The sequence below is a fragment of the Balaenoptera ricei genome, chromosome 1 (genome assembly GCF_028023285.1).
Source record: "Balaenoptera ricei isolate mBalRic1 chromosome 1, mBalRic1.hap2, whole genome shotgun sequence".
Classification (NCBI taxonomy): domain Eukaryota; kingdom Metazoa; phylum Chordata; class Mammalia; order Artiodactyla; family Balaenopteridae; genus Balaenoptera; species Balaenoptera ricei.
In genome coordinates, this window is record NC_082639.1 from 98,440,975 (window position 1) to 98,461,298 (window position 20,324).

General features: G+C 44.7%; 1 protein-coding gene across 1 annotated transcript in view; it reads right to left on the minus strand.

The window, feature by feature from the left end:
- Positions 1 to 4,887: 4,887 nt before the first annotated feature.
- The window catches only part of KCND3 (potassium voltage-gated channel subfamily D member 3), a 230,851-nt gene continuing 215,414 nt past the window's right edge, over positions 4,888 to 20,324 (minus strand). The window contains exons 4-8 of the mRNA XM_059901113.1: positions 9,393 to 9,494; positions 8,988 to 9,077; positions 7,452 to 7,508; positions 6,002 to 6,249; positions 4,888 to 5,204 (exon numbers count right to left, since the gene is read on the minus strand). Of these exons, the coding sequence (XP_059757096.1) occupies positions 5,003 to 5,204; positions 6,002 to 6,249; positions 7,452 to 7,508; positions 8,988 to 9,077; positions 9,393 to 9,494 (699 nt within the window). The 3' untranslated portion in view covers positions 4,888 to 5,002. The remainder of the gene's footprint in view (positions 5,205 to 6,001; positions 6,250 to 7,451; positions 7,509 to 8,987; positions 9,078 to 9,392; positions 9,495 to 20,324) is intronic.

Sequence of the window (20,324 nt, forward strand, 5' to 3'; positions counted from 1 at the left end):
TTTCAAAAGAAGACGACAGGAAACTCAAGAGTTTTTTTTTTCCCCATAGAAAGTTTTCACATGTTTATCTTCCTGCAGTTTTGTACAGTATTTCTTCTTTGCCATTGTGATGTTGGTAAGCAAAGCCCATTTATTATATGAAAATAGAAAAGAACACACTTGATGTTTTTCACGATAACATTAATGGGGGAGGGTGACCTCTAAGGAAAACATTACATTGGAATGTCTGATTATCAAAAATATACCATCCCTCCCACCACCCAGGTTTGTAAAATAGTCTGTTGGTCCAAGGAGCCCCCCAGGACTTGGGTCAGTGCCCTACACTGGTTAGTGTGACATCATCCAGTGTAGTTAAGTAACCTGCTAAGATAAATTCATTCCCACACTTGATGAGAAAAACATAGAACATTCTGAGTAGAAAACAAGACTCAAAAGGAACCCCTTTAAAGCTGTTTCTTTTTCTGATCCACTTTCTCTTAGTTCTAATGATGCTCTTCATGATGCTCTTTGGGCTCCGAGGGTGATGGGTCATAACAACGCCTTTCCTTCAATCATTTTAAAGCGTTGCAAATGCTGAGATTTCATAAGGACATCAGAAAGGGAAAATAAAAGTCTTTTTGGTTCCTGTTTGTCATGGTTACCATGCCAACTAGATTAGAAGGGAAACAAATATTGCCTTAGATTAACAGCATTAGGATCTTTCTGCCTTGTAGTTACCTGGTAATTGAAATGAGGGAACCTGGATCACTAGAATTCATTAATAACCTAAACATCTAGGTTTAGATAAATTTCAACCACTACCTCTGCAAAGTTAAAAAAAAAAAAGATAAGGAAAAAAATCTAGGTACATCTTTCAATGTACTTTCCCTGCCAATATTCTAACAAGTGACATGATCCCAAACTGCAGGAATCATAGTTTGAAAACTGGGTTAAGTCCTCAACATATCCACAAGTTGACTTTTTTTGTTAATTGTCGATCAGCATTAACTATCCACTTTAATTTCTGTTCAAATTATTTTTCTTAATTTCACTTTTCTACTTGCTGACTTTATACTCCTGTATGACTGTAGACTCATGTGTTCAACTATCATTGAGACTATCTAGTCTTTTGAACAGGGTTCTATGCAGTTAGTCTTGAGCTTGACACTAGTTATGAAAAGAGGGGATGAAGGAGAAATAGTACAGAGTTTGCTTCTGGAGGTCCTGGTTCAGGGTGGTTTTGAGTATAATGCTTCCTCTCCCTAATCACCAGCCTTGAAATCCAGATATTAAAATATATAAGCAATCCTCAGAGTAATGCAACATGATGTAGAGGAAAAAGTCCCGGGACAAGATGTCTAAGCCCTGGATTGCAAACATAGTTCTGCCACTAGCTTGCCATGTGAACTTGAATGTCATTCAGCTTCTTTCTGCCTGTTTTCTTCTCTGTGAATCAAGGATTTAGGTACTTGATCTACTACCACCAGAGGTTGTGGAAAGGATTAAAAGGACTATAGAAGGTATGCTTTAAAATGTTGTCCTAGCCCACTCTTCATCGAGGAGAGACAGCATTTGACTGAAAAAACCTGACTATTCACTTACTCACCTATTTTTGACAGAATTGATAGTCCATAGCTAGTTATATCTAGTGGATGGTGGTTTCCAAAGTATGGTTTGTATTAGTACAGTCAGTGGTTTCCAAGGGCTGTGTCCAAGTAATGATTGACATTCACATAAGACTATGTCTCTAGTTATAGCAAGTAATCTCTGATGGGTCTTCTCTGAAGCATCGTTGCTCTGAGAGGCAGTGGGTGAAGGGAAAAGCATTAGACTAATAGACAAGGGACTTGGGTTCTGGTCCCAGTCCTGTCATTAAATAACTGCGTGACCTTGAGTAGGTCACTTAATTTCTCTGGGCCTCAGCCTTCTATACTGTAAAATGACTTAGATATTCTTTAATCTCTTCTAGTTCTGATTCACTCTATTCCATGTTTTCTAAGTTTCCATTCATTTCAATGTAGCTTATTGGTTGGTTGGTTGGTTGGTTTTTAACCCTCCCTAATGTTGAGTAGGATTGAATGGGATAGGTAGTTTTGTAAATCTTCTATTATGCTGAAGTGGTTCATGAACTATGAAAGCTCGAGTCATTTCACCAGAAAGCCATTGCCCCCTGAAAACCCTGGTAATATCCTGGTTCTTCAGTCACTGGCCAATGAGTTAGACATTCAACTGATTTGGCACACTTTGGACCTTCTTTTTACTTACAAATGCCCTTTAGCAGTGTAGTCTTGCTCTATTCTGTTGTGTAGATGAGCCATTTTCTGGTGTGAACTGGGTCTCTCATCTTTGGCTAAGGCTACATTGGGGGATGGAGATGAAGGGGTTAGTCTAATAATGGTGGTTTAGGAACTGGCGTAATGTGGGATTTGGAAATGAAATTGAAGAAATACAAAACATTCAGTTCATTAGAGTCAAAAAAATGGGAAATTATTTGGGACATGATTTTTTTAATTTCATTAATGTTTGTGGGAACCACTAGTAAGCTCCCCTGGTGCACTACCAAACAGGTCCTGGGCTGGAGCAGTCATTATTCTAACTCTGTGATGACCTGTTCTTAAACACAGGCAGTTCATATGTGTGTGTAACCATGTTCCTATTTACCTCTTTATCCTTTACCCCCATTCAGTTCCTATGATATATACTTAGAAACTTAAACCTTGTTTAACTTTGTTCCATTACCCATTCTTTCAAAAGAAAAATTCCTTTTCTAGTCCTTTGCCTGCCCTCTAAATGGAGTCCAGCCCGGTCCTCTGCCTTCCCTAATGAGATATGTGGATGACGTGAATGGGATTAAGTATGCAAGTGTGTTTAGGTTGTTGTGTGTTTGTGTGTACACACGTATTCCTCTGTAATTGTAAAGCTTTTCTGCCTACTTTACACCATAAGCTCAGAGGGCCAGACCACCCCATTCTCGGGTTAGGGGGAAATCCTTGAGGCCAGACCCAGAGAAGGGATGCAGTTGGTGGTCAGTGAGGATAGCGTAGAGGAGAAGGCTCTGTCTCCTCTGCGCTTCTGCTCACATTCTGGTTAGGTGCCACCTCACAACCCTTTGACTTTCTCCTACAGGGTCAGTAGAGCTGGGGTCATAGGGAAGCCCATTGAAGGTGTCATTAGGTTCCCAGCTAGTGAAACTCTTCTGGATGGCTGAGGTGGGCAGAAAAATTCTTGGCCTACCATTAAACAGCTAACCACTAAGCTGTTGAATGGATAAAGAGTTCCCAAGGAGCTCCTGTGTCTCAGAGTCCAGGCTAGAGAGACTGCAATAGGGTAGCTGGAGACTGGGCAAGGCGGAAAGGGACTGGTCACTAACCCCGAGGCCCACCTGCTCTGCTTAAAAGCAGTGAAAATTGATTGGATTCCAGAAATGCTGTTCCCAGCCCCATCAGGATGCAAACCACTTGCACAGAAATGTGTCCAGGTTTTCCAAAAATAATATTCACTTCCTCACTTGCAGGGAGGTGATCGGGCTTCTCCCCCATTTCAGTTATCTTCAGGGACATCAGGCCTGAAGACTCTTCAGATCTCAAGGCATCATTCAGACCAGATAAGAATCATCTATATTCTCTTACTTGATTTCACGCTTTGGAGCATCCTTCGTGAGGCACACAGGCTTAACCTTCTGCAGCCTCCGTGGGAGTTGCCTCAGGTGTGAGATAAGTCAGAAGCTTGGTCCCCGTACCGCTGCCTTCTCTGCGGGAAACTGCTCATGGGGCCTCTTGTCAGAGCTCTGGATGGGCTTTATGGTGGGTCCTGAAAGAAGGGTACAGAGCAAGGTGCCACAGGGGCTGACTGCAGCTGGGAGCCCTGGGTTCTTCTGTTCTCTCTTCACTGGCACACAGTGGCATGGCCTGTGCCTCTCAGGTGCTGGCTATTTCCTTTTCCAAGATCCCAGTGAGATAAATCTGGTCATTTCCTTTCTTCCCCAGAAATGGAAACTTCAAACAACACCAGTGGTTCCAACCACAAGGGAAGCACTCTGTTCTTTAAGGTGGACTTCTCTCATCCCTAAATGCCCATGTTTGCTTTATTCTCTTCTCTTCCACCACTGCATTCACGTCCTTGGCACGAGTCTGCAGGCGCTTGGCAGTGGAGAAGGCTTTACTAACATGTCTCAGGATCACTGGGGTCCATGTGGAGACAGATGGCTGGACACAGAGAAAAACAGCCAGGGGGTGAAGCAGAGAGGTACAGAGACAAAGGAGACAGGGGCAGACAGAGGGTGAGTGTTGCTGTGTGGTCACGTGGCAGCTCTGTGCAGGTCAGCTGGGCAGTGGGGCCCAGGCTCAGTCGACCTCACCTACCTGGGGGAACGGAGAGAGAACTCAGCAGTAACTGACTTCTTAGCCTAAGAGCTTTTGCTATAAAAGGAGAAAAAAAAAAAAAAAAACAAACCCCCTCACAAAATGCATTGTTTTGGTTCAAAGGTATTGGGTCCATGGAGAAAAACATTTCACAAAACTCCGTTGGTGTTTTTGTTTTCCACCTTTTCCCATGAATAAATATTATCCATTAAGAGCCTTGAAAAAGGTGCTTAAATACACAGTGTTATATTTTCTTCCTGTTTTGCATGTGACAATTCGGCCTCTGTGCTGCTCTTGGTCTTGTATTTTCCTCACTGGGGTCTCCAGAAACAACGGTTATTTGGTCTGAGGCTCCCCCCTCCGGGCCCTGTCCTGGCTCACAGCTTATGCCCGCACAGTCCCATCCCTACCCCACCCGCCCTCCCTTTCCTCTGGCCCCTGTGAGATGCAGTGGCACAGGGCTATGTCCACGCTAGCAGCAGTGAACCTCAGGTGCCCCTTTGCTGCCTCTTTCTCCTTCCAGGCACAGGTTTCAGTGTTGGGGGTGCAACAGGGTGGGCAGAAATAGTGGGGGAGGGGGAGGGAGTGGTCACAGTGGCCACCCACCAACATGCCAGCCCCCTTCACTCCCACTACCCGCACTGGCCCTCCGTCCAGTGGTTTTACAAGGCGGAGACCTTGACAACATTGCTGGCTATGGCAGGAATGTTCGTGTTGGAGCCTGGGCTGGCAGGGGGTGGCCGACCTTCCCCCTCTGGGGTTAGCGCTGGGGGAGTAGGAATGCTGATGATGGCTGTGGTGATCTGGGATGTTTTGCAGTTTGGTCTCAGTCCGTCGTCTGCTTTCAAATTAAGGCTGGAACGACTGGGATAAAAAAAAAGTGAGTTGATGATGGTTCGTCTTGCTAATGTCCCAAAGCTTCCTTGATCCTCTCTCTACCTGTCTAGCTCACAGTAACCGGGAGGTGATTTGGGTGTCCCTCCATCTCTGCTTTTGGTAACTGGCTTGTAATTATCCATTCTGATTATTATTCCTAAACTACCCCGAATTTCAAAAGTCATGTATACTGGGCTTTGGAATTCAGAGTATACGTTTTTCCCTCCAGTGGATTTTTTTCCTATCACTTGTGGCATTTGATTTTGGTTTCCCTGAATTCCTTGCCACCCATTGGAGGTAGTGGGAAGTGGCCTACATATAAGTAGAGAGTCAGTCTGTGATTCAAAATCAGCCTGGGATAAGCCGAAATTTCGTATTATTTCACAATTGTGAAAATTATTGTCTTGAGAAAACAGTCCATTCTTTGCACTAGGGTAAGTCATTTATGGATTTTTGTTGTTGTTGTTCTTATTTTTTCTGGTATCTAACCCCACATTGGGCCTACACCTGCTATAGTATCCTCCAAAGCATATGAGGGGCCTTTGGGTTAACTTGCAAGGATGAGAAGGAAGGTGGGGGGAGGAAGGTGAGGTGAGGGGCCTTTGGGTTAACTTGCAAGGATGAGAAGGAAGGTGGGGGGAGGAAGGTGAGGTGAGGGGCTCATGCATTAGATAAGGGGGAGGGAAGGCTGAGGACCCCCAGGGGTCTCCTAATGCTGAGAGCCTTTCACTCTGTGAAGGGAGCGTCTCAGGCCTTAGGGAGTGATGGGGATGGGAGCCACCCACCTGGTAGTGAGGGAGGGCTGCTCGCTGCCCTGGATGTGGATGGTGCTGAGCTCTTGCATGCTGCGCAGGCGGGTGGCCGGCAGGTTGGAATTGGGCAGGTGTGTGGTTTTCTTACTACGACGGGAGCAGCAGGTGGTCGTGAGGCCCGGGTGGCTGGACAGTGAGGGACTCCGGGTGGATGGGTAGTTCTGCATTGAACTCTCCATGCAGTTCTGCTCAAACATCTGTTCATCTATAAACTCGTGGTTCTGTGGGAGGCAGAGGGAGAAGAGGTAGGAGAAGGAGATAGGAAAGAGGAGGAGGGGGATGAGCCCCCGTACTCTGTATAGCTGCCTGTCTCTGTTCTGGGCCTTGGGAGAAGGGCTCCCAACTGCCTGGAGCACAGATAAGCATTCAGGACATGGGGGATATCCCACAGGCATCAAATGAAGGAAGGAAGAGATTCCCATTGACAGCCCTGGTCATCAGACTGGAGGGCGCAGACTGCGGTTGTGAAATCATGATGTGATATTCACTTCATCTACAGCTTTGGCTGAAGGGATACGGAGGACATGGAGGGACTTAGTGGCATCCTCAGAGCTAGAAGCAAAGACTTAAGTGACTTTGCAGGCTTTGACAGGATCTTCTGGTGGGGGAGGGGTGCAGGGAGCGGCAGGTAAGGAGTCACTAACGATGGGTAGTGGGTATGCTGGGTTGTCTTTTCTGGATTTACTGGGTGAGATCCTTATGGATCCTGGGCAAGTGTGAGACATAAGTTTTTAAAGGCACTGGATTATTCACAGTACTGGGAGAGCTTTGCTCTTGAAGGCCAATGCGGTCACACACTCAGGGTTATGATTTCTTTTGATTACTCATTTTTTTCCACCTGGTTATGGGGTATGGCTCCTTAATATACCTAAAGGCACAGGATTCCCTAAGTCAAGTGTAAGCATGGGAAGGGGATGGTAACACATTCCTGATGGAGGCCACCAGGATGGGGTGGAGTGGAGCCCAGGATAACTAAAATATGGCTGTTTAGCCAAGGTGACTAAACATCTATGCCATGAATGGTCTGGCCAAGGCTGCCAGAGTGAGGAGAAAGTCTGAAGAGAAGTAGCATGAGAACAGAGTTGAGAGAGAGACCAGCCCTGACAGCCAATACCAGGAGTCCCCATAGAGCTGGGCGGGTGGCACAGACAGATGTGGCACATGGACACTTACAAGGTACCAACATTGGTGCCATGTTCCACCACCCCTCCAAGCCCCTGGGGAGGTCAAAAAAGGGAATCAGAAAGGCACAAAAAAAACTGGAAGCCTGAGCTGGTACTGGGTGTGACAGCAGAGGTAGGATAAACCCAAGAAGAATCAACAGCACATGCAGAGAGCCAGACCAGGGGGTAAGAAGAGGAGACTCTACAGACTCAGAAGAATCAGAGAGAAAAACATCAATTGAAATTTTAAAAAGTTATACCTTGATGGTGGAGGTTCGTACAGATAACAGGGGATCATCCACAAGATAGGACAACCCCTACAGGACAACATGCCAACAGAAGATAAAAACACCATTGATTGTACATTCCAGCATTCCCAGGCTCAGTTCTGACATTCGATCTCTCAATCCCAGCATTCCACCCTTCCAGTCCGACATTCCATCCCTTGCTCCCAGCATTCTTCCTCCTTTGTCCCAACATTCCACCCCTTGAGTCCAACATTCCTCACCTAAAATCCAGCATTCCATCTCTTTAATCCCAATATCCCCACAATCCGACATTCTTTCCTTCAAATTCAGCATTCCACCCCTTCAATGCCAACATTCCATCACTTCAAACCCAAATATTTTCACCCATATCCTTTCAACTTACACATTCCACCCAGCACATGCAACTTGGAAAGGGCAGTTGGGTCCAGGCCTATTTCTTTGGCAAGCTCTGAGTCTTTGAGAGAAATTCTAGATACGCCTATATGGTTCTTGACACTAAGAAACATTGGATAAGTCCTGGAAACTAGGGTTATCAGAGTACCTTCCCACATTGGAAGCCCTCACTGGGTTCAGCTGCCATCCACAGTGTCCACAGTTGTCCATACTAAGAGTCACCTAACATCTACTTCCCGCACATCTGGGAGGCCAGGACATGGAACACTGAGAATTAGAAAGTTCCTTCCTTAGTGTGCTGAGCCCTGACCATAGGCTTTTTGGGGAAGGAGGTCCTAGAAAAGAACAAGAAGGAGTTTCTCTTTGTCTCTCTTTGGTTGTCCAGCCTAACTTCTCCTCCCTCCCTACTATTCCTAACACTTTTTGCCAAGGCTCCAGGGTTGACCCCACTGCCCTTCCTTTCAGTCTGTTGGTGAGGCACAAGCATCATTCCACATTCCAGCTGGGGCACCCTAAGCCATGACTCATTTTTAGCAATCAGCCTTTCAGAATCTGAATTCCCTGGGAATTGCAGGGTGACTGAGATGGGGTGGTCCTGGTAAAATCCCTGGCTAGAGAAATATATGCAGTGCCTCGTTCATTGACTCTCTCCTGTTCCAAGTGGAATGGAAGGAGAAAAGGGACCCACAAATTGCATCAACCTAGCCCCAGGGATAGGACAAAAGCTGACATTCTTCTCTGCTGTCCTGCAGTAATCTAGTATAAATTCAGCCCTAGCTTTGAAGAGGGATGCCCATCAGAACTGAGAAACTGATAGGCAGAGATCTTAGGCCTCAGTAACTTAGAAATGGGCTGTGAGGACAGATGTAGGGTGTGTGTGGAAAGACTGGGGGAATGGCCTCCTCTGTGCTGCGGGCCTCCTGACCCTGGCGACTTTGCCCCACTCCTTGGGGTCTTCTTCCTGAGGGCTGATAGAGACCTCATCGCTACTCTTTGGATCTAAGGGGGCATACTTTGACTTCTGAAGCCTGGGGTGAGGACGTGAGGACAGAGTTCTCACTCTGTAAGTTCTGACCTCAGAAAAGGGTCAGGGGTCAGGGGTGAGAAGGGAGGTGGCGCTGGGCTGGGACTCACAGTGGTTTTTTCCAGGCAGTGCAGCAGGTGATGGTGCTGGCTCTCGATGAGTGAGGTGGTCTTGCCCATGTGCTCTTCTTCCGGGGTGCCCTAGGAGGAAAAGAGGAGACACTGAGTATAAAGCTGGTGGCTCTCCTTCCCTCCATCTCCTTCATTTCTCCACAGAAGGGAGGGGGTACTGGAAAAATCTGGATGAACCAAATTTTAGGGTCACCCTAGACGATGCTAGCCTTTGGCTGGGAGCCCTTGAGCTAAAGGGGGTTTAGGGGTGATGATGATAAACCTATGGAAGACGTATGTGGAGGGTGGCTGCTACCTGGGGAAAGTTTGGGGCTTTGGGGTGGGAGCGCTGATGCCCTCCATCCTCCCCTCCATCTCCCCACCCCAAGTCCCCCAGGCACCTACCATCAGCTCCAGCGCCTCGTTGAGGAGTCCATTGCGCTTGCTGTGCAGGTAGGCATTGGAGCTCCCTGTTTTGGCCACACGGATCCTGGCAAGGCGGGCCTTCTGTGATTGGCAGAGAGAATAAAAGAGTGAGGGAGTCTGAGAGACAAAAAAACAGTGAGCCTGGCCAAGCCAGCGACAGTGGGCTGTCCCAGCGAGGTTGGGTTCCCAGGTGACGTCTGATGAAGGGGAGGAAGCTGCTTCTTCCCCCCCGCAGGGATCTCTGTTTATAGACCTGGGACTGGGTCAGAGAGGCTGTGACCCCCCTGTACAGAGTGAGCATGGTCATGGTCAGAGTGCCTAGGGGTTTCCATTTGTTTCTCCAGCCTGGGTGTGATCCTGGCCAGGGGAATATCACTCATCAAATTCCTCCCTCCTTCCTCAAATTTCATGACCTTTATCCATTCTACTGAATGCACTTGGGTATTTCTCATCTCAGACTGCAAGTTCTTTAAAGGAGCCCATATTATAGCTCTCCTGATTCTCTCCTACGGTCCAGTGCAATTCCCTGAATACAGCAGGTGCCCAAATACCAGTTAATTATAAGAAAAGTAAGGAGTGTGTATATGTGCCCCTCAACTCCTTCCCCTCTTTCTATTTTTTCCTTAGCATTCATTACTAAGGTAGTATATGTTTTACATATTTATCTTGCTACTGTCTCTCTTTCCCCACAGGAATGTAAACTCCTTGAGGGCAGGGGTTTTTGTTCTGTTCACTGGGAATATATCCCCAGTGCTTAGTAACTTGTAAATCAATAGAAGAATTTACAATTGCATGTCTGTCTTCGGGATGTGTCTATACATGTATATTTTGCTGTGCATGTCTGTGGGAACGAGTGTAGGTGCACGTGCATGTGACAAGGGGCCCAATGTGGGTGTGAGAGAGGAGAGGATGGAGCACATTTCCATACACCACCCTGGCTTTAGCTGCGGCGACTGAGAATCTCCCAGCTCCATCCTTGGAAGCCTTCGGCAGTATCCTGTGCGAGGGTCGCATGGTACCTCAACCACGCGAGCTCATTTCTCTTGCTTGCAGAGGCAGTGGGAGAGGCCGGACACACTGCACAGGCTGACTTCTCTTCTCCTTCCTAATAACCATAATCAGTGTCACCATGACAGCAGCACAGCCACAGTGTGAAGCCTAAGAGGAAAGAGGCTCTGGGAGGGAGGGAGAAGGGGTGGGTAGAGGGCTTCCTGCTGGCTTAAAAAAAATGCAGCTTCACGTTTGGGCTCTTGTGGATCTAGACCCAGCTGCAGGAAGAAGAGCCCACAAGGCCTCACAAACCTATTCTGGGGCAGAGGGGTCCTTCCTTCTGCCTCTGGGAAAATCCACATTTAACTTCAGCATGGACTCTGAACAGAGGAGTCCTTGGAAAATTGTGGCAATTTTCATTTCTTGTCACCTTCTCCCCAGCATGGGGAAGTGTCCCCTCCAAGTGTCCTGCTGGGCTGGCTCATCTGCTAAAAGGAGGCCAAGGACTTGGATTTAGGCTGTCAACAGAAGCACAAAGAACACACAATAGCTATTGTTCCCTGGGAAGTCCCCCTGTGACCACTGTGTCCTTGCAGGGACAATTCAACGACCTCCCCTGGTTTCTAAATATGGCAAAGAGGGCAGCACTTGAGCCTAGAAGATCTGCCTGTAAAACTGGGGAAGAACTCTCCTCTAGACGGAGAATAAAAAGAGGAAGCAGGGAGAGAAAGGATGGTAAGTAAGCCCTACCATTCCTCTTCTCTCTGAGCAAAGAACATGCATTCCAGGTGCAGGACAGTTGTCCTTCCTGGGGATCCTGCTCCAGCCCTCCCCTCAGCTCAAGGTCTACATTCAAGCAAGTTCTTCATCATTTGAGGATGTGACTATTATTGCTTTGAGTGAGTACTGGGTGTTGAGAGATGCATATGGAAATCCAGTTGTGTCAAGCTCATTTTAGCCTTATATAATTTGATTGCACCACTTACAGCCAGACCATTCTTGTATCTGGGGTCTGTCTTCATTACTTTCTAGACATGAAAGATTCTCCTGCTCTCCTCTGTGGCACTCCTTTTAATCTTATCTTACCCTGGGCGCTATTAAAGCAACAGATTGTCATAACAAATGCACTATATTGTTTAATCATTTCCCACATAGGATAAAGAGGTTTGCAATGTATTTATAGAACCATACCCAGCATATGTAATTTGGTGAGGACTTTTGGCTTGACTTTGAGCTCCTGAGGGCCAGAGCCTGTGACTTATGCATAGTTTTATCTTCAGCACCTAGCACAGAGCTTCGCACTGAGTATTTGCTCAAGCAAGGCTTGTGATGGCCCAGGAAAGAAGATGATCCTACACAGTCGGTCAGAAATCCATGTTAATAAAGTCATTGTGATGGGCTCAGTCCTTGTGTGGACTGGTCAGCCTCCTTCTCTTCCATGAACATGAGTACAGTGTAAGAGTTCGAAGAATGTAGGGATCATCTAGGCTATTTTAAAGACAAGGAAATGGAGGATGTGAGAGGAAGTGACTTATCCAGGGCAAGATTTCAGCTCAGGTCTTCCAACCTCCCAATGCTGCTTCCATAACACCCCTCTCCTCCTTCCCCGAATTTCAACTCCACTCAGACAAGTTTTTAACTTGATGAGCAAAGCCCAGGAAGTTGCATTTTCAACAGCTGTAGACATTCCAGGGCTGGAGGAGAGGTTTGGATGGAGGATTCTGCCACCCTGGGCACAGTTCCAGGTTCAGGCTAATAAGCTCAAGAATTTTGTCAGCCCCAAGAAGGGTTTCATGATGAAGCACTTCCTAGCTATCTGGCTGGCAGGTGCCCTTGGACCATGAGTATTGACATCTCTACCTTGGGAGAGGCAGAAGAAGGAAAAAGAGGGAGAAATGGAAAAGCCAAAAGAGAACATGGGCAATTGCACTCTTAGGTATTTATCCCAGAGAAATGAAAACTTATGTTCACACAAAAACCTGCACATGGCTGTTAACAGCAACTTTATTTATAATAACCCGATGTCCCTCAACAGGCAAACTGTTAATCATAACTGGGATGCATCCATACCAGGGAATACTGCTCAGAAAGGAAAAGGAATGGACTATTGATACACAGGACTTGGATGAATCTCCAGGAATTACATGAAATGGAAAAAGCCAATCTCCAAATTATGCCTACTGTATAAGCCCATTGATATACCATTAAAAAACATGAAAACGTTTTATAAAGGGAGGACAGATAAATAGTTGCCAGAGGTTACAGACGGGGTAGAGGTAGAGTGAGGGGGGTGTGGTTATAAAAGATATAGTGGGAGGGACCCTTATGGTGTTGGAACTGTGCAGTACCTTGACTGAGATGGGGGATGTGAACCAGCATAGGTGATAAAACTGTATAAAACTTCACACACACACACACACACACGGGTACAAGTAAAACTGGGGAAGTCTGAATAGGATTGGTGGATTGCAGAAATGTCCATAGGCTGGATATGAAATTTTATAACTACGTGTGAATCTACAATTATTCCAATTAAAGTTTCCATTAAAAATGTTCCCCTCTCTCTGTCCACTGCTAGACCTCCTTACTTGATCTCCAGTTCACTTGGCTTAGAAAACCCAGTCTCTGTAGCAAAGAGCCATGGAATTATTTCAGTAATAATCCCAAGCAAATCACTCACAATGGGAAAGGATGACAACTTTTGGAGCCTTTCCTTTCCACCTGAGGCATGTGGGCTGGAGCTTACCTTCACAGCTCCTGAGTATGTGGTCTGGGCTGAGAACTGTCATCAGCTCCCCTAACCCCCTTCCTGTCCCATCTCTCCATTCCCCACTAAGTTCCCCAACCTGCCTTCCTTGCCTCGCTGTGACAGACCCAGTGCTGGAAGCAGGCAGTATTCCTGTGTTCTTTTTCTTTTCCTCTCACAAGAAGCCTAAGGTGAAAGAGGCAGAGCTGAGCTTACCGTGAGGAGAGACAGTATCCAGAGGAGGTGAAAACACTGCAAATATTTACTCTGATTTCAAGGGAGAGCAAAGAGGGAGAGGGAGGAGGGTGAGAAGGGAGGCAGAAGGGAGGGAGTCTCATCCTGAGGGGCTAGAGGGAGGAAGAAGCCTAAGCTGATTCCTTCTGGATCTTAATCACACAGGATGAGCTTTGTAAAGTTCTGCAGAGAAATGGTCCCTGTCGTATTCTTTGCGGGGGCAAAACGACAGTGGATGAGATGCTCTAAGAAGTAGGTAAGGGTGTGAGCCTGGAGGGGAAGGGAGTGCAGGAGTGGCTGAAGCACAGTTTGAGTGGGGCTCTTGTGGGCTAGTGTGTGAACTGAGGATACCTTGGATCCTCAATGCTCTTCAAAAACCCTGTGTCATGTCATGGCTATTGTAAATAGAGCTGCAATGAACATTGTGGTGTATGACTCTTTTTGAATTATGGTTTTCTCCGGGTATATGCCCAGCAGTGGGATTGCTGGGTTGTATGGTAGTTCTATTTTTAGTTTTTTAAGGAACCTCCATACTGTTCTGCACAGTGGCTGTATCAATTTACATTCCCACCCACAGCGCAAGAGGGTTCCCTTTTCTCCACACTCTCTCCAGAGTGAAGTAAGTCAGAAAGAGAAAAACAAATACCGTATGCTAACACATATATATAGAATCTAAAAAAAAAAAAAAAAAAAGGTTCTGAAGAGCCTAGGGGCAGCACAGGAATAAAGACGCAGACATAGAGAATGGACTTGAGGACACGGGGAGGGGGAAGGGTAAGCTGGGATGAAGTGAGAGAGTGGCATGGACATATATACACTGCCAAATATAAAATAGATAGCTAGTGGGAAGCAGCCGCATAGCACAGGGAGATCAGCTTGGTGCCTTGTGTCCACCTGGAGGGGTGGGATAGAGAGGGTGGGAGGGAGACGCAAGAGAGAGGGGATGTGGGGATATATGTATACGTATAGCTGATTCACTTTGTTATACATCAGAAACTAACACACCATCGTAAAGCAATTATACTCCAATAAAGATGTTAAAAAAAACAAAAACAAAAACAAACACTGTGTCAGCCCTTGCCCAGTGCTGGGGGGTGGGGGGAGGGGGAGATTGAGGTTGCTATAGGACCCCTGACCCTTCAGGGCTTTAGGCTCCTTGATTTGGAAAGGAGATCCCAGTTTCTCCCTGCCCCTTTCTTTAGGACAGCATAATGAATTTAGATATTGTTCACATTTGCCAGCTGACTTGAACGGGGAAAGAGATAAGACTTCTATTTCTGAGCTGGCTAGCAGGGGATGGGGGTGGGGAAGCCCTGACCTTGGGAGAAGAGGTAGGAAATGGTTCTGGAGGGGATGGAGAGGACAGCAGATCAATCCAAGGCAGGCTGACAACATTAAAAACCCAGGTCAAGATAAGTCAAAATACATTTCCACACAGGCGGAGGGAGACAGCAGGGCAAGGAGGAGGTGACAAAAGCACACAAAAGGGGAGATGCTGGAAGTGGGGACCAACTGGATTTATTATATAACTATGTGATATATATAATATTATTAAGTATTGTTACATGTAAATTATTATACATTTCAGAGCTAACTTTCATGAGCTTTGAGACTTTGTTTCAGTCAGCATACACAGATTTGTTCTGAAATCCTGGATTCCTCTGATATGTCATGGAAACCCTGCCACTTGGGAGTTATCCCTGCAAATGGAAGGTCAGGAGAGAGGATCATGTGGTGAGGAAGTAACCCAGCTGCAATGCATAGGGCCTGGCACATAGTTGGTGCTCAGTAAATGTGTGTGGAATGAATGAATAAAAGAAAGAATAAAATAAGGACATAATGTTTCAGGCCTTCATAAGCGACTCTTTCAGGTCCCCCTGTCCATTGTACCCAGAAAGGCTTTGATCGTACCCCCTGGAGGTTGAGATCCTGCTGAAGGGGGAGTATTTCAGCCCAGAACAGAAGAGAAAGGAAGGCAGGGCCCTGAACCAAGATGGCGGAGTAGAAGGATGTGCTCTCACTCCCTCTTGCGAGAACACCAGAATCACAAATAGCTGCTGGACAATCACCGACAGGAGGACACTGGAACTCACCAAAAAAGATACCCCACATCCAAACACAAAGGAGAAGCCACAATGAGTTGGTAGGAGGGGTGCAATCATAGTAAAATCAAATCCCATAACTGCTGGGTGGGTGACTCACAGACTGGAGAACACTTATACCACAGAAGTCCACCCACTGGAGTGAAGGTTCTGAGCCCCACGTCAGGCTTCCCAACCTGGGGGTCCAGCAACGGGAGGAGGAATTCCTAGAGAATCAGACTTTGAAGGCTAGTGGGATTTGATTGCAGTACTTTGACAGGACTGGGGGAAACAGAGACTCCACTCTTGGAGGGCACACACAAAGTAGTGTGCACATCGGGACCCAGGGGAAGCAGCAGTGATCCCAGGGGAGACTGAACCAGACCTACCAGCTAGTGTTGGAGGGTCTCCTGCAGAGGCGGGGGGTGGATGTGGCTCACCGTGGGGACAAGGAAACTGGCAGCAGAAGTACCAGGAAGTACTCCTTTGCATGAGCCCTCCCAGAGTCTGCCATTAGCCCCACCAAAGAGCCCAGGTAGGCTCCAGTGTTGGGTTGCCTCGGGCCAAGCAACCAACAGGGAGGGAACACAGCCCCACCCATGAGCAGTCAAGCAGATTAAAGTTTTACTGAGCTCTGCCCACCAGAGCAACAGTCAGCTCTGCCCACCACCAGTCCCTCCCATCAGGAAACTTGCACAAGCCTCTTAGATGGCCTCATCCACCAGAGGGCAGACAGCAGAAGCAAGAAGAACTACAATCCTGCAGCCTGTGGAACAAAAACCACATTCACAGAAAGATAGACAAGATGAAAAGGCAGAGGACTATGTACCAGATGAAGGAACAAGATAAAACCCCAGAAAAACAACTAAATGAAGTGGAGATAGGCAACCTTCCAGAAAAAGAATTCAGATTAATGATAGTGAAGATGATCCAGGACCTCAGAAAAAGAATGGAGGCAAAGATCGAGAAGACGCAAGAAATGTTTAACAAAGACCTAGAAGTATTAAAGAACAAACAAACAGAGATGAACAATACAATAACTGAAATGAAAACTACACTAGAAGGAATCAATAGCAGAATAACTGAGGCAGAAGAACAGATAAGTAACCTGGAAGACAGAATGGTGGAATTCACTGCTGTGGAACAGAATAAAGAAAAAAGAATGAAAAGAAATAAAGACAGCCTAAGAGATCTCTGGGACAACATTAAATGCAACAACATTCACTTTATAGGGGTCCCAGAAGGAGAAGAGAGAGAGAAAGGACCAGAGAAAATATTTGAAGAGATTATAGTCGAAAATTTCCATAACATGGGAAAGGAAATAGCCACCCAAGTCTAGGAAGTGAAAAGTGTCCCATACAGGATAAACCCAAGGAGAAACATGCCGAACACATAGTAATCAAATTGGCAAAAATTAAAGACAAAGAAAAATTATTGAAAGCAGCAAGGGAAAAATGACAAATAACGTACAAGGGAACTCCCATAAGGTTAACAGCTGATTTCTCAGCAGAAACTCTACAAGCCAGAAGGGAGTGGCATGGTATACTTAAAGTGATGAAAGGGAAGAACCTACAACCAAGATTACTCTACCCGGTAAGGATCTCATTCAGATTCGATGGAGAAATCAAAAGCTTTGCAGACAAGCGAAAACTAAGAGAATTCAGCACCACCAAACCAGCTCTACAACAAATGCTAAAGGAACTTCTCTAAGTGGGAAACACAAGAAAAGAAAAGGACCTACAAAAACAAACCCAAAACAATTAAGAAAATGGTCATAGGAACATACATATCGATAATTACCTTAAACGTGAATGGATTAAATGCTCCAACCAAAAGACACAGGCTTGCTGAATGGATACAAAAACAAGACCCATATATAGGCTGTCTACAACAGACCCACTTCAGACCTAGGGACACATACAGACTGAAAGTGAGGGGATGGAAAATGATGTTCCATGCAAATGGAAATCAAAATAAAGCTGGAGTAACCATACTCATATCAGATAAAATAGACTTTAAAATAAAGAATGTTACAAGAGACAAGGAAAGACACTACATAATGATCAAGGGATCAATCCAAGAAGAATCTATAACAATTATAAATATATATGCGCCCAACATAGGAGCACCTCAATACATAAGGCAACTGCTAACAGGTATAAAAGAGGAAATCGACAGTAACACAATAAGAGTGGGGGACTTTAACACCTCACTTACACCAATGGACAGATCATCCAGACAGCAAATTAATAAGGAAACAGAAGCTTTAAATGACACAATAGACCAGATAGATTTAATTGATATTTATAGGACATTCCATCCAAAAACAGCAGATTACACTTTCTTCTCAAGTGTGCACGGAACATTCTCCAGGATAGATCACATCTTGGGTCACAAATCAAGCCTCAGTAAATTTAAGAAAATTGAAATCATATCAAGCATCTTTTCTGACCACAGCACTATGAGATTAGAAATCAATTACACGGAAAAAAATGTAAAAAACACAAACACATGGAGGCTAAACAATACGTTACTAAATAACCAAGAGATCCCTGAAGAAATCAAAAAATACCTAGAGACAAATGACAATGAAAACATGATGATACAAAACCTATAGGATGCAGCAAAAGCAGTTCTAAGAGGGAAGTTTATAGCAATACAAGCCTACCTCAAGAAACAAGAAAAATCTCAAATAAACAATCTAACCTTACACCTGAAGGAACTAGAGAAAGAAGAACAAACAGAACCCAAAGTTAGCAGAAGGAAAGAAATCATAAAGATCAGAGCAGAAATAAATGAAATAGAAACAAAGAAAACAATAGCAAAGATCAATAAAACTAATGCTGGTTCTTTGAGAAGATAAACAAAATTGATAAGCCATTAGCCAGACTCATCAAGAAAAAGAGGGAGAGGACTCAAATCCATAAAATTAGAAATGGAAACGGAGAAGTTACAACAGACACTGCAGAAATACAAAGCATCCTAAGAGACTACTACAAGCAACTCTATGCCAATAAAATGGACAACTTGGAAGAAACGGACAAATTCTTAGAAAGCTATAACCTTCCAAGACTGAACCAGGAAGAAATAGAAAATATGAAAGGACCAATCACAAGTAATGAAATTGAAACTGTGATTAAACATCTTCCAACAAACAAAATTCCAGGACCAGATGGCTTCACAGGTGAATTCTATCAAACATTTAGAGAAGAGCTAACAACCATCCTTCTCAAACTCTTCCAAAAAATTGCAGAGGAAGGAACACTCCCAAACTCATTCTATGAGGCCACCATCACCCTGATACCTAAACCAGACAAAGATACTACAAAAAAAAAAAAAAATTACAGACCAATATCACTGATGAATATAGACGCAAAAATCCTCAACAAAATACTAGCAAACATAATCCAACAACACATTAGAAGGATCATACACCATGATCAAGTGGGATTTATCCCAGGGATGCAAGGATTCTTCAATATACGCAAATCAACCAATGTGATACACCAAATTAACAAACTGAAGAATAAAAACCATATGATCATCTCAATGGATGCAAAAAAGCTTTTGACAAAATTCAACACCCATTTATGATAAAAACTCTCCAGAAAGTGGGCAGAGAGGGAACCTACCTCAACATAATAAAGGCCATATATGACAAACCCACAGCAAACATCATTCTAAACGGTGAAAAACTGAAAGCATTTCCTCTAAGATCAGGAACAAGACAAGGATGTCCACTCTCACCACTATTATTCAACATAGTTTTGGAAGTCCTAGCCACGGCAATCAGAGAATAAAAAGAAATAAAAGGAATACAAATTGGAAAAGAAGAAGTAAAACTGTCATTCTTTGCAGATGACATGATACTATACATAGAGAATCCTAAAGATGATACCAGAAAACTACTAGAGCTAATCAATGAATTTGGTAAAGTTGCAGATTACAAAATTAATGCACAGAAGTCTCTTGCATTCTTATACACTAATGTTGAAAAATCTGAAAGAGAAATTAAGGAAACACTCCCATTTACCATTGCAACAAGAAGAATAAAATACCTAGGAATAAACCTACCTAAGGAGACAAAAGACTTGTATGCAGAAAACTATAAGACATTGATGAAAGAAATTAAAGTTGATACCAACAGATGGAGAGATACACCATGTTCTTGGATTGGAAGAATCAATATTGTGAAAATGACTATACTACCCAAAGCAATCTACAGATTCAATGCAATCCCTATCAAATTACCAATGGCATTTTTTATGGAACTAGAACAAAAAATCTTAAAATTTGTATGGAGACACAAAAGACCCTGAATAGCCAAAGCAGTCTTGAGGGAAAAAAACGGAGCTGGAGGAATCAGACTCCCTGACTTCAGACTATAGTACAAAGCTACAGTAATCAAGACAATAGGGTACTGGCACAAAAACAGAAACATAGATGAACGGAACAAGATAGAAAGCCCAGAGATAAACCCACGCACCTATGGTCAACTAATCTATGACAAAGGAGGCAAGGATATACAATGGAGAAAAGACAGTCTCTTCAATAGGTGGTGCTGGGAAAACTGGACAGCTACATGTAAAAGAATGAAATTAGAACACTCCCTAACACCATACACAAAAATAAACTCAAAATGGATTAGAGACCTAAATGTAAGACCGGACACTATAAAACTCTTAGAGGAAAACATAGGAAGAACACTCTTTGACATAAATCACAGCAAGATCTGTTTTGATCCACCTCTTAGATTAATGGAAATAAAAACAAAAATAAACAAATGGGACCTGATGAAACTTAAAAGCTTTTGCACAGCAAAGGAAACCATAAACAAGACAAAAAGACAACCCTCAGAAT